General features: G+C 39.5%; 1 protein-coding gene across 1 annotated transcript; it reads right to left on the bottom strand.

Moving 5' to 3' along the window:
- Nucleotides 1-8,376: 8,376 nt before the first annotated feature.
- LOC148045975 (somatotropin-like) lies at nt 8,377-12,247 on the bottom strand. Its single transcript, XM_087714429.1, has 4 exons — nt 12,074-12,247; nt 11,489-11,605; nt 10,050-10,211; nt 8,377-8,577 (listed from the first exon to the last, which is right to left on the bottom strand). Exons 1-4 carry the CDS (start codon nt 12,155-12,157, stop codon nt 8,377-8,379), a joined length of 564 nt encoding a protein of 187 aa, XP_087570555.1. The 5' UTR covers nt 12,158-12,247.
- Between the last annotated feature and the right edge of the window lie 3,237 nt (nt 12,248-15,484).

Genomic DNA, 15,484 nt, shown 5'->3' with positions numbered 1-15,484 from the left:
AAATAGAATTCTGAACCCAGAGAAGCAGATATCTAAAGAAGAATTCCAAGAAGAAGGGGGGCAAGATGATGAAGAAGTAGAAACAAAAGGCAGATAAAAGAAGTTGCGGCTGTTAGTAGCATAAGGGAAATTGAAGGGGAAGGTTTTGTCCCAACAAAGAGAAATAAAAAAACATCCTCTTGGTGGTAACCTGGGGAAAGCTGGGGAAAGTGAATGTGCTGAAGCAAAGAGAAGGGGGAAGGCAGGAGCAGAGAAGTGGGACAAAAGACTTAATAGGAAAAAATCAGACTAGAAATTTTTATGTGGGAGAATATAAAACTAAGATAAGGGTTTTATTTCTAAATATGACAATAAAATGGAGTTGCTAATTGATTGAATGTAATAATGGAAAGATAATTAAGTAAAGGCCAAAATATATGGAATATGGATAAATATGATATTGATATCGATGTGGGGAGATTATGAAAAACATGACAATAAAATGGAGTTGCTAACTGGCTGAATATAATAATGGAAATATAACTAAACAAAGCCCAAAATATATGGAATGTGGATAAATATGAAACTGACATGGGGAAGTTGTAAAGCAGAGGTTTGCCATTCACTTTTATATATGATAATTAAACTGAATGGCAAATTGACTGGAAACGACAACAGAAGGACAACTAAGCATGGGTTAAAATATATGAAACATGGAGATACATAGAACTTTTAAGATGATGGAATAAAGCGATGAAGGTTTGCCATTCATAGACAACTAAAGGTAATTCTAATCCAAGACATGGAAAAATTGGAGAGGGAACATGAAATACACTTATAATGGGAAACTATTGAGACTTAAAGGCAGAATCACAAATTGGGGGCGCATGAGGATGTATAATTATATAAAGATAATGAAGAGAATAGCTGGGAATTGTAACCAGGTCTACATCACAACCAAAATTAAGCGGGGTGTGTGTGTGTGTGTGTGTGTGTGTGTGTGTGTGTGTTAAAAGTACAATGACTATATATATTCTATTTTTCTTTTTAAAAAAGGAGGAGAATATATGTTTAAAATTAAATATGTATATTGAAAAGGACCTATCTACCAGCATAAACCATCAACATAAAATAGAGCTTGTTCAGAAGCTGAAATACACCATGCAAATGGGATGAAAAGTGGGAAGAAAAGGAGAGAGGTAAGGGAAGGAGAGAGAGATAGGAGAGAGTGTAGGAGGGGGGAAGAGGAGGAGAGAAATGAGGAGTGGAACGTGGAGAGAGGAGTAAGACAGAAGAAGGGGAAGTAGAGAAGGGAAAGAGGACAGAGAGAAGAAAGGAGGTAAGGAGGAGGATGAGAGAGGAAGAAGAAAGTGAATGCACAAATATAGATGGAGACCAGAAGAGCCAATAACTGTTGTTTTTTTCCTTTGGGGGAGTTATTGATAAGATGAATTGATGTAAACATTTAGTAATACAATACAATATTGGCTATGTAATAGTATACATGTGATTATATGTTATGAAAATGAAAAATAAAAAACTTTATGAAAAAGATTTCTTGGTAGCTCAGGCATTGCTGAATATGTTTGATGTGCTCAGTGGTGGGCTCCTGCTAGTTTGCACTGGTTCTCCCTAACTGTATGTTAATTTTCTGAGCAATTCAGAGAACCGATTGTGGAAGAAATCTTTTCCCACTGAAAGGACATATTGAAACGAATCAATCTAACCTTTGCTCTTCTTCTGTTAAAGAGGTTGCTTATACTACTTTGCTATGGTTAAGAATCATGTGTTAGGAATTCATTCTGTAAAAGAATTGTATTCTTTTCTATCTGGTTTCTCACTTCTGTAATTTGCTTCAGAGCTAGGCATATCCTTGGAGCCAGGCGAGGCTAAGCACCCCTCAACATGAGTGACATCAAGTTGGCCATGCCCACTCAGTCACATGGTCACCCAGCCACACCTACCCAGCTGGTCATTAGTACAGAGAACTGGTTATTAAATTATTTGAAGCCCACTACTGGATGTACTTCAATGTGAATTCAAACCAATTGAAGTACTGGGCCCATCACACCTACTTCAAGGAAAGTTTGCGGGGATTCTTAATGCCTCTAGATTTTTGTGATCAGTCCATATGTCAAAGGGTATTTTACTGTCCTCTAAGAACTGTCTCCACATCAGCAGCACTCACCGCACCATGAAGGTGTCTTTCTCCCACACCTCCCAATGTCTCTCTGTCTCATTCAGTTTTCAGCATGTGCAGGTGCATGGTTGCAGTTTCACCTCTTTTGGAGAACTGCCCCCACTGCCTCATCGCTGACATCTCTTGGGTCACAAATGTTTCCTCAGGGTTGGAGTGCTTTAGGACTGGCTTAGCTGCAAACAATCGCTTAAGTTTCTCTCCCTATATATATATATTTTATTATGTTTTCATTCTATACAATCACATATTCACTGTGCTTAATCAGGGCATATAACATTGAATAATAAACACGGCCCTCACTTATATAGAAAATGCCCTCTACAATACAAACCCAGTATACCACCTTGGCCCGCCATACACCCTCTTTCAACCCCCTCCAACTTTCATTCTTCCTTCTCACACACCCCTCTACGCCTACTTCCCCTCCCCTTCTTTCTAACCCTAACCCTATCACTCCCTCTAATCCATTCCCTCCCTCCCTTCTCCTCCTCCTCTCTCTCACCCTCTCCACCCTCCTTCTTCTTTCACTCGACTCTTTCCTTTGGTATCTATTACCTTCCAGTATATTCGGTTTGTTCTATTTTCGCACTAACATTGAAAAGCCACAGTATACAAATACAATCATGGAATTTAACACATATTGTATTTCCCCCCTCCCCCCTCCCCCTAAATCCCCACCTCCCTTCCCTCCCCCCGACTTCCCAAAGACCATACGTGGTATAACTTTTGGACAATCACAGTCTAAAATATCTCTACATTGAACTCAGCTTCTTACTGTTACCCAAATTTTAAACAATTTAAATTGTTACTGATACTAAGCATAAGCTATCTGGAGTTTCTTAGTCCCATATTTACTTTTTATGTAATCAATCCATTTTTTCCAGTCTCGTTTATATCTCTCGTTTGAATGTTCTTTGAGATATGCTGAGATTTTGGCCATTTCGGCTAAGTTCATAACTTTCAAAGTCCATTCTTGAATTGTAGGTAAATCTTTCTTCTTCCAATACTGCGCCACCAAGAGTCTTGCTGCCGTTATTAAATACAGAACCAAATTAGTCTCTGCTGCTGTAAAGTCAATACATATACCCAGTAAAAACAACTGGGGGGGTAAATTTTATCCTTCTTTTGAAGATGTTTTGCAGGATCCACCATATTTTTATCCAAAATGCCTTGACATTACGACATGTCCACCATATATGAAAATATGTAGCATCACAAGAACCACATCTCCAACATTTAGGTTGAACATTTGGATACATAGAGGCAAGCTTTTTAGGATCTAGGTGCCATCTATAAAACATCTTATAAAAATTTTCTCTCAAGTTTTGTGCTTGTGTAAATTTCACATTTCTTACCCAGATTCTTTCCCATGTTTCAAGCATTATTGGTTCCTCGATATTCTGAGCCCATTTTATCATACAATCCTTAATCAGTTCCGTTTCAGAATCCATCTGTATTAGTACATTATATATCCTCTTTATATGCATTGAGCTTTGATCTCTTATTTGTTTAAACAAATTATCCTCAACTTTTACAAAGCCAATTTTTTGATCTGTTTTCCACCTAGCCTGTAGTTGACCATACTGAAACCACGTTTGAACTACCTTCTCTTCTTTAAGTACCTCTAAAGATTTTAGTTGCATCACCCCTCTTTCTGAGATAAGAAGTTGTCTATAGGTGGTTCTATCGTGTTTTTGTTCTACATTCATATTTTCAATTGCATGTCTAGGAATTGCCCACATGGGCACTTTATCATTTAATTTATGTTGATATTTTTTCCAAACCCGCAATAAAGCATTTCTTAAGATGATTTTTAAATTTCTTATCCATTTTTTTGTTAAATAACAGGTAAGCATGCCAACCATATAACAAGTCATATCCCTCGATATTCAAAATTCTGTCATTAGTTAGATGAATCCAGTCACTAATTGCAGATAATGCCACTGTGTCGTAGTATAATTTTAAGTTAGGTAATTTCAATCCTCCTCTTTCACGTGCATCTTGCATTATTTTCATCTTTACCCTCGGCTTCTTTCCTGCCCACACAAATTTGTTGATACCCTTCTGCCATTCTAAAAGATTCGCATCGCTTAAGTTTCTCAAAGGCCACTTGGCTTCTTCCCCACCTTTCCCCATCTTTATTAGGTTTGTGATCAGTAACGGGATCTTCGCAAAAGAGGGGATAAATTGCCTATAGAAATTTGTGAAGCCCAGGAAACTTTGTAATTATTTGCAGGTCCATGGAGTTTATCACACTAAAATGGCTTTCATCATCCATCTCCAATCTCTCACAAAACACTCTATATCCTAGGTTGACTAGGCTGGTCTTATTGAATTCATATTTTGACAGTTTGGCATACAACCTAGCTCTTAGGAGGTTTTCCAGTACTTTATGTACTAGGTTCACATGCTCCTCCATCATCTCCAATAGATAAGAATGTCATGCAAATACATTAGGACCCCTTTGTATAGGTCAATGATAGCTAACCTTTTTATCGTCATGTACTGAAAGTGCATGACCCCCATGTACTCCCCACCCCCATACATGTGCACATGACTCCCATGTGCTCCCTTGCCTCTGTGCATGTGCACATGACCCCCTGCTTTTCCTTCCCTGTGCATGCATGATCCCCTGTGGTTATGTTACCCCACATGACCCCCACTCCTGTACATGCACATGTGACCCCCAAGCATGCACATGTGACCCCTTGCCTCCCCGCATGTATGGCAGAGACCCAAAAATCAGCTGGCTGGCAGGAGGCATGCATGCATGTGTGGTGGAGCTGAACTGGGATGATGGCTTGTATGCCAACAGAGAGGCTCGTGTGCCATAGGTTTACCATCATGGGTATAGGTGCTCATGTTCATTTATCAGCTGCATGACCATAACTTGGGCTCCCTGTAATCCCTAAATTGGTAGCATCCTAATGGCAATTGAAGGTGGACTTCTGTTTATTGCTTTCTTTGATTCTTACTCAGTACTATGCTCCCTGAGGTCCAGTTTGGTGAACACTTTCTCTTTGGCTAAATATCCCAGCATATCTTTCATGAGGGAGAGTAGGTATCTGTTTTGTACACACACATCATTTATCCCCCTAAAATCTCTGCATAATATCATTGCTCAATTTTTTATCTCCTTGAACAGGATGGGGGCTTCTACTTGAGATTTTGTGGGCTGGATGAAAACCCTGGCCAGGTTTTTATCCATGTAGTCTCTCAACACCCCTATTTTCTTTGGGGCCATTGAGTACATCTTGGGCTTCAGGAGTTTCATTCCTTGTAGGATCTCAAATGCAGAGTCCATGGGACGATGGAAGGGGTAGGGTAGGGCATCATATTCCTTTTAACTGAACACCTCTGCTAAATCCTGGTATTTGGGGATGGTTTGTGCTTTTGGCACCAGTTCGGATGCCATTTTCGTGCAAGTCCTCCCCTCTCTTCACTCTGCTGGTTGTGCTCACCCTGTTTCCTTTTTAGGAGCGTTTCACACCTCCTCATCATTGCTACATCTTTTCCCCTTTCCCTGACACACAATGGGTTTCCATTTGGTAAGCCAGACTAACCCAATATCATAGCCTGTACCATCTTTGGGGCGACCGCGAAGTAAATAGTCTCTTGATGGGTAACTAAAGATGCACCAGTTGTGTTAGGTAGGAGGCAGGAAAGCCCCCTATGATGGAGTCATCAATTTGTTTGAATTTCATAGATTGGCGTAGCTTTCTCACTCCCAACTTGTGCATTTTCTGCAGGCTGACTGAGTATCAGGTGCATCCTGAGTTCATGACCCCCTTTGCCTCTGAATGGGGTACTCCAATCTCCACTTGGGTTGACAGGGGGTGATGGTTTCACTTACCATCAGATGATCTTCCACTTTGCTGTGCTGCCCCACTCAATCACACTCACACACCCATGTGGTCTATGGAGGGTTTTATTTGTCTTCCCCCAGCAGTTCTCTTCACCTGACTTTAGAACTGTCCCAACCCGAAGCCAGCTATGAGAAGCCCAGATTAATTTCTTGGGCAATGACTAATTAATTCATAGCACAAATAGCGAGCTTCTCAACCCCCAGGCAAAACTTAAAGTACATTCACATTAGCTCATGGGTGATAGTAATTCAGAGTCTCAGGAAACACAAATGAACACACAGCCATGACTCACACACATTGCTTCCAGCAACTAGTCCCTCTGCCCACCATGCTAACTAGTTTCCAGTACAAACCATCAAGAGAGGCGGGGCCTTTTCCCCAACAATCTGGCAGACCTTCATTTTTCTGCCCTGCATGTTCTGAGATCTATTATGGCTGACAGCTCCTCCCCCTCCTCTTCACTGGCTTGCAAGCTGTCCCCTACTGAAGACTGTTCTGCTGGCACTTCAGGGTCAGTAATTTTGATGTGCCAGGAATCATCTCATTCTCCCTCGAGCTGACCTCTAAGGAAGCATTGGAGGAGTCATCCAAAGGAGACATCACACTATCAGTCTCGTAGAGGGTCAGCTGGGGATCATCCTCAGCCTGAATTCCCTTCCCTTTGCTGCTGCTGGGGGGCGGGGGAGAACTCTATGACTTGATGTGCCACTCACAATTTCTCCTTCCCCCATTTGGTCAACTTTCTCTGACACTATTTGCAGGCAAATGCAGGTAGTCGTTGACTTACAACAGTTCATTTAGCAACCATTCAAAGTTACAAAGGCATTGAAAAACATGACCTATTACCATTTTTCACAATTACAACCTTTGCGGTATCCCCATGATCACGTGATAAAAATTTAGATGCTTGGCAACTGGTTCATATTTATGACTGTTGCTGGTGTCCCAAGGTCATATGATCCCCTCTTGCGAGCTTCTGACAAACAAAGTCAATGGGAAAGCTAGATTCACTCAACAACTGGGCTACAAACTTATAACCTGCAGTGATTCACTTAGCAACTGAGGCAAGAAAGTTGCAAAGAGGAATACAGCTCACTTAACAAATCCCTCCCAGAAATTTCAGTCTCAGTCGTGATCATAAGTCAAGGACTACCTGTATCTTACATATGTTCACAAGTCTGTTTCATGTCCCTTTGCATTAGTTCTGCATTTGGAAGATTGATTTGACCAGAATGGTCTTTAAATGAACAAAAAACTTTATAGAATAAGCCATAAAGTGCTGATAGTAAACACACTATGATTTGGAGGGGGGGCATAATGAAGCTGGAAAAATATATTAGATTCCATTGAGTCCCATTAAAATAATATTTTTTGTCCTTAAATGGAAATCAGCTGAAGTGGAAGGATGAACTGGGATTGTGACAGCACTTTCCCCACTCTTATAATAGTTACAAGGCTGAAAAAAGCCAGCTACACAGCCAAGATAGAGCCAACATTCTGATAGCCTTTGGGAAATGATTCCCGAATAATCTTAAAATGAAAGTTGCATTCTAGAATGCAGTAAGACTACTTATTGAAAGGCAAAATTATTAGTATGTGTTTGTACAATTTTTCAATGGGAAAAAAGGTGATTTAAAATACCCTTGTTTTCATATAATGGAGAAGGTATTATGGAGAAGATAGAGTGCAGTGGTTAGAATACAGTATTGCAGGCTGACTGCCTACTGCCAAGAGTTCAACCCTGACCGACTCAAGGTTGACTCAGTCTTCCATCCTTCCAAGGATAGTAAAATGAAAACCCAGATTGTTGGGGGCAATATAAGTCTAAGAGCTATTGGTATTATGAAAAAAATAAAACTACAAGTTAATAAGATTATTTGAGGGCATCTTTTAGAGGCTTCTTTGTGTAGGACTTTTTAAAAATTTGTTTGCTTTAATTATATAGGAATTGAGTGAGGGGAAATTACTTTTATAAACAGGTTTAGACATACTTTATTTTGGCAGAATCGCTGTTCTGAAAGCAAGTTTGTGATCCTGTGTAAAATGAGGGCAAAGCCTTTAAGGTTGTATTCTTTAGCATTTAAGAGACAGATCTAATTGAGCCAGTCAGCTTATAGCACTAATTCTTCAGCAGCAAAATAGCATTTATTTTTGCACAGATGTCAAGGAGCACTGAGGGACTTCACAAACAACAGGGCTTGAAATGCAATAGGTTGATCTTTACTTGACCCAGGCATGTAGGCAGTTGCCACAGGAGTAGCCCATTCTCTTTCCCAGGTTCTAGGAAACTGCGTAGGAAAAGTGGAATGGAGAGGCGGGTCTTTTCGGCCTTTAGGAGACACAGCTGATCTCTCTGAAACGACGGCATTTCATCACTCGCAGGAAAGTCTCCACTTTGTGCAGGTCTTTCTTGAAGCAGGACAAGAGATTGTAGTTTTTCAGCAAAGCGACTTCACTCCGGAGATTGAACTCAAACTTTTCATAGGTGGGCCTAAGCAGCTGAAGATTCCAGGGAGTACCATCCTCCACCTCCTGGAAGTACATGTTGTAAGTGGAAAGAGTAGTACGAAAGTATTAAGAATCTTATTCTGCTTCAAAAAATCTCTCTCTCTCTCTCTCTCTCTCTCTCTCTCTCTCTCTCTCTCTCTCTCTCTCTCTCTCTCTCTCTCTTTCTCTCTCTCTCTCTCTCTCTCTCACACACACACACACACACACACACACACACACACACACACACTTCAACTCAGATTTACCGAGTTAAGTACTTAAGCTAGGAAATTAATTTATAATAGCGTATAATTTCTAATATATTTTATGTAATGACTTATATATAATTACAATGAAATATATATTTTATCCAATATCATTTATAATATTTTCAGTACTTGAAGATTGGGACATACTGTGTTTTTATGGTTGATTTTGTGGACTTTCTGTTTAATGAACATAAAAAGAATAGTGAGCCTGTAGCTGCATCATATCGACCCTCCGAATTGCATTCCACCAGAGTCCATGGATGGACAACTATAGCTGGGCGACAGGATTCCCACTTTTCCCAACCTTGGGACTATATTCTGAGCTCCATGTTGCTTACCAACTTTTGAGTTCTGGAGCAGGAGGCCAAGGGCTGTGCCGGTTGCAAAATAATGGGAGAGTTAAATGTGTCTGGAAGACACTGAGTTGAAAAACGCTACAATAACTATGAAGGGCTAATCTCATTCTGCAGATCCCATGATTCATTTTGGGGTTTATTTTTCTTTTGATATTAAAGAATACCTTAAATCCATATACTTTCTAGTTACAATCTCAACATCATGTAATTTTCTTTATCCTTCATCAATAGCCTCATTCATGTTATCATTTGATACAGGTAGTCTTCAACTTATGACTGCAATTAAGCCCGGAATTATGATTGCAAGTCATGCTGGTTATTAAGTAGGTGACCAACCTGATTTTACTTCTTTTTGTGGCAGTTAAGCAAATACAAAAAGCAAACCCATTGCCCAAGCACATGCACACACACCCAAAGCAGTGTGGGGAGGGTTCTTTTTTCTGAAAACTGGAAGCAAATACCAATTCTCTGCAAGAAACGTCATAAATTGAGTGAGCTAATAGCAGGGGGTGGCAGGCTGTAAATGAGAACTGATTGCCAAGTGCCCAAAATGTGATCATGTGACCAAGGAGGGAGCAACCATTGGAACTTTCAATCAAGAAACCTTTTGAGGAATAATTGTACCCCCACATGGTCACTGGGCAACTGGTCATAAGTCAAGGACTACATATATTTTTCTACATTTCTATATTTTGTAGTGTTAATAAATCATAATAGCAAGGTTTTCTCATTGGAAGTTTGATAAATTAATAATTTTGATGCCTGTGATTGTTCTGAGTTTTAGGAATAGAGAGTTCTGCCTTCTCTAGGTTCATATTCATAACATTAGCCAGGTGGTACAGAACAATCTGTGGCAGCATTTAAAAAGTGCTCCTTGGAAGGGATTGCTTACCCTCAAAAGAGCTTGGATACCTTGTTCCAAGTCTTGGAGTTTTTCGTAGACTCTGTCTGAGGTCCCAAATACAAGACTGTTTGTAAACATCCTACTTAGAAACCGTATAGGATTTAGCCAGGACTGGATGAGAATCTGTGAAAACCTCAGCAGTTCCGTGTCCTAGAAAAATAGATACATTTAAAAAAAGCAATTTAAAGACTTGTATTTACTCTCTTGACTTCCTAGAGCCAAAGAAGGAGAACAAGGACAATAGCATTCAATTGTCTGTCTTAAGATAAACGGCAATAGAAATTCAACAGGCAAGAAAAATTCCAGCCAGGGCAAACTCTCTATTTTCTGATCAGTTCCTTGAGCCCGCTTTAAACCCAGTTTCTTGCTAAATAGCAGTTACACACTTTTCATTATTGCAGAGGACATGTATGGACAGATAAAAATGCTTCCTAGATGGCTTTTAGATGTTTATAGATAGAATATATCTCTTTCCTCCAATGAAAACAGGACATGTAAAACTAATCCATAATATGATCTGATTTTTTTTTCTTAATGAGGAAGTTTCTCTATATGGGAAATAATTGTTTATAAGCCACAGTGGATGGGTTTTTAGACATTTAATTAAGCCAAATTAAGAATTCTTGCCTAGCTTACGTATGACATTGATTAAATGAAAGAAGCAACAAGGAAGTACTATTTGGAGAGTAACATGCCCTGGGATGGATTGGCATAATATGCCTGAGTTCATTATACAAAATTATAATCTATGTTTTCCTTTAACTATGTGCTCTATGAATCCAGGCTTGTGATTTGTAAAGCATGACTTCGGCTTAGTGAAGTAGGTTGGTCTTTCTCAGTGTTGAGTTCAAATGCTATACAGAAGATCCCTGCATTGACAGAAAAGTACAATTTGTTTGCAGAAAATGTGTTGTCTCTAGTATTTATCTTCATTCTGATTCACTGTTTAATGGTGGTCAACAGCTTAAGTATGTGGTCAAGATAAAGATAACACCGTAGGGAAACATCAGAGGAAAACAGATATTGCCAGGGCATGTTTGTGTAAATGCAAAAGAGTCATAGTCTACTTCTAGATCTTTGCCTGAATCTTGGCCAAATATATTTGGAATTTGCAAATGTGATAAAGCATAGAGTTTCCAGTGTTGTGTCCTCTAAGGAATCAGATCCCGTAATATAGAAATGAGAACCTGGCAGCCTTCAGATGATTGACTACGGCATTTAGTCCCCCTTCACTTTTACCAGGGTGTCTGTCTAGCTGTCTGATTCTGTTCTGATGCTTAGAATACACCTATTGCTCTTTGTTAACACTTCTTGGAAATTTTGTGAAAGTGGGAAGTTTTCAGATAGGCAACACAAGATTATATATATATATTTGGGGCACCAAAATAATTCTTCAATGGAATAAAACATGAAAGGAGTTGTCTTACTGTTTTTTGTTGAGTTTCCTCTTTCCTCGTGGGTGAAGGGATAGTGTCAGAGTAACAACGTACAGTCTGAGAATTCTTCATGGAGTATCGCTGCTCTTCTGGGATATAGGAACGCTCCTTTATAAGTCCCATAAAACGCCACCATTTGCAAAGAAGTAGAAAAGGTGAGAGTGTACAGAGTCTTGAATAACATTGTCTAAAAAATTATTAACTGAGCAAAGACATTAAATCAGAAGCAATGAAATGCTAATATTACTTGGAAGATAGTAAATATTTCAAAAGAGAACCTTATCTAAAAATTGTTCTGGTTTGTGGCAACTCTACGTTGATGTGGTAATGGAAGATCTGAGAACATAAAAACATGTGAGGGGAAAAACTCTTTCCATATCATTTTAAAAATTAAAGTGCTACTTGTATACCCCTTTTTTATGCTTTAATATATCATGTGAACCTAGAGAATTCCCCATGTTACTTTTAGATGAACTTATTCTGCTCCCCAATTGCTGAACACTCTAGTTTGCTATTACCAGGAATGATGATGCAACCTAAAAGTTTAGCTGACCTAAAAGATGGACCTCTACTCACAAATTCCTTGTAGGTATTTGTTGCGAGCTGATGGAGATGCTGTGCTCTTAGCACAGCATTGGTAAACAGACTGGAGAGTGGCATTGTGGGGAAGGCTCCTCCGTCTGTCCATTGCAGAGCCAAGATAAGCAAGCCAATGGTAAGCAAAGAGGAAGGTCTACTGGTCCCTGCAGAGGAAGATGAAGGAGGTTGGCTTCTTAAATAAAGAGGACATATTGGTAAATCCACCACTCTAATGCACAATGAAGCACTAACTGCAAGTTCCTTTCATGACTGGAAACTTAAAACATCCAAAAGACACACACGCACAAAGGTTCCATCTCTGCTGATGCTTCAGTTGAGCATTGCACCAGTTGGGTTTCTGGGTGGCAGAAGCAAATAGGAACCCATGTAAAACAGAAGCACTGATATACACAACCACACAGGATGCATGATTTGAACACCCACTCCCTCTTTCTCTTCACACTGACCATCATAATGCTTCTGGGGGAGGGGTTGATAAATAGGAGGCTTTACAAGTTGCCATTGCAACAGTTTCACACATATATGCAGTTCTTGTTTTCTCCATTTGTTAGTTGAGCATTTTTTCAGATACCTGTTTGTGCCGAGTAAACCACAATTAGTGGCATTCTCTCTTTGTTTTTTATTTCTCCCTGGGGAGAATTGCTTCAGTTTGATCCTCACTGGTATAGAATTTTAAAATTTCACTAAAGAAAATAAAAACAAACACACCCTTCTAGCTCCCAAATTTAATAATAACCAAGACAGCTTCCTATATTTTGCTTAATGGATATATATTGCATGGAAAATTAGAGAACAAGCTTTTTTTCAATATAAAGGCTGGACCCACTGAATGGATGTCTTATAGCTATTAAAGATTCTAGCTCTCCCATCCATTAAAAAGTAGTAACTTCCCTATTGCTATCCAGAAGCTTACCTGAAGCCATGTCGTATCAGCAAATCACAGAGGTGTTCTTCACTTTTCTTGTTGATGCTGCCCCTTCCATTCTGATCTGTTTTTATACACGAATATAATAATACATATATACACAATCATATGTTTATTCATCTCTGGAAGCTCATCAATGTGCACTGATGCATATATGGAGGGGTAAGCCACGTGAAGGGGTAAAATGGGAGTGCTACAATCTGGATAGTAGGACCCAGAGGTGTGAAGGGGAAATTGTCTCAGCTGTGGCCCTTGGGGGTTTTTTGGCAACACTATCGCAGGATTCCAATTGTGGATGGCATATTAATAATAAACAACAACTATCACAATATATAATATGCCATAGTTGAGCAATAAAATAATCTGACAATCTAAATCCTCCCCTTAGAAGGTGCCAATTAGAAAAAATATATATTTGATATTGAAATTAAGCCCAAGAGTGCTTAATTTCACTCTTAATTAATATTAATAATATGATAGCATATTCCCTGAAAAAAAGAATTTTAGATAGCAGTGAAGGTCATGTCTCCTGCTTTCAACCGCGTGATTTCAGATGCTGGGCTAGGAACAAGGTCTTGGCAGCTAATCCTCACACTCATCATGAGGCCCTTCACAAAATTGGGGGCTTTTTTGGGGTGGGTGGGTGTATTTGATGAATCCTTTGAATTGAATTGTTTTCAGAAACGTATCAAACCAACAGTAACTGCAGCAAGAACTGGCATGATAATTTTTGTAGAATCATCCCAGCACAGACTTGCATTAGAATTTGATTCTGCCTGAATCTCCTCCCATATCTATAGTACACTTACTGCTCTTTGTTGAACATTTCTTGGTTCTGTTCAGTCCTGGCCCAAGACATTTCATAACTAAAGCAGATTTCAAAAGTGGAAAAAAAGAATAGATTACATCAATTAGGCACCAGTTTCACCTTAAACTGTCTCCTTGTCAGCACTGCCTCAAGCAGATTGCTTTTAAGAAATTGCTTTTAAGAAGAGACTGGACAGCTACTTGTCTGAAATGATATAGGGTCTCCTGCTCGATCATGGGGCTGGACTAGAAGACCTCCAAGGACCCTTCCAACTCTATTATTCTACATTCTATACTTTGCACTGTTAACGTGTCTGCTTTCCTGCTGAACAAAGTTTTCTCAGCCAAATGTTTTTGTTTAATACGATGTGTGGGGGGAGTATAGATTTATTGATTATATTATTATCCCACCATTCATTCAGGAGGTCTAGGTAGAAGAAAGAGTTCCCTCTCCTGTCTTTGGAAAAACATTTTCCTACCCAACAGTCTCCCTGCCTGAATTTATGGAGATGCTCTTGGACATTCAAGCAGTGCTATGGAGCCTTAGTCTACTGGTCTAGGGTGAGAGTGGCATATCAGCAAAAGGCTCCACAGCCAAACCTTGGCATTTCCATTTCAAAGAATCAAGTTTCTCTTCCTTCAACTATATGAAATGCTTAGATTGCTGAGAACATGTGGCCACTGGCCAAGCAGCCCTTTTGTGTGGCTTGTTGAGGCTTGAGAACCACACCCACTTCCCAAATCCTGCTTTAAGAATGGGTAAGAATGTTTCTCCCTAGGATGCTATGCTTTGCCTTTATATTCTGCCTGGAACCTCAGGAATCATGGCACCATCGGACTGGTTGTAGATAACAGGTCAGACTTCTTTGAGGGGACTTAAAGGATGACATACAAACCTTCTTCCAATCTGGGAAAAGTAAACTTGTTTTATGTTGATTGTAGTGTTGGTTATGAAAATTTTATTGAGCAGTGAAATGGGTGGCATATCTCTTGGCTTTCTGCCCCCCCCCTCCCACAAATCTTTAAAAAGTCCACCAATTTTGGCTTGCCACCTTGGGAAGGGATTTGGATTGGAAAAATGGTTCTTGGAATTGGGGTGGTGGTGGTGGTGGTGGTGCAGAAACTGCCTGATTCTGATCTAGCTAATCAAAGAGGATGCTGGGGGAAAGTTAAGCAGCCACACCAGGACTGGCATTTTCATAAAGATTCAGGATTGGGAACTTTAATTTTGTTCCCTCAGCACTTCGGGGTATGTTAGATGTTGTACAATTTTATTCTTTCATGCTGCCTTTTATAGGTTTTCTAGCTCATCCCAGTTGCCTACGTGGCCTTCATCAAGAAGACACTTGAAAAGTCAGAGGTTTACACTGCCAGAGTTCCACATTCTGAGGACTTGAACAAGCACCAAAGGAAAAATTGTACTTTCAAAATGTGTGTGCAGGGGAGAGAACAGGTATAAATATATTTCTGTGCTCTGGTTTACTTTACGTGGGTGAAAAGGCCCCATTTCTTATTGTACTGTTTTTTTATACTAACTTAAATGAATGCTAAAATATGTCTATAGGTTTGTTAGTTTCACCTCCTAACTCTGTAAAAACATTTTTAGAAGAATAATTGTGCAATTTCCTGTATTATTTAATAACACAAAATTAAGG

Source organism: Thamnophis sirtalis, unplaced genomic scaffold (assembly GCF_051295495.1).
Source record: "Thamnophis sirtalis isolate CommonGarterSnake01/CBP01778 unplaced genomic scaffold, rThaSir2_p1.2 scaffold_4, whole genome shotgun sequence".
Classification (NCBI taxonomy): Eukaryota; Metazoa; Chordata; class Lepidosauria; order Squamata; family Natricidae; genus Thamnophis; species Thamnophis sirtalis.
The sequence above is the reverse complement of the archived record's forward strand: the minus strand, read 5'-3'. Positions and strand labels throughout refer to the sequence as shown.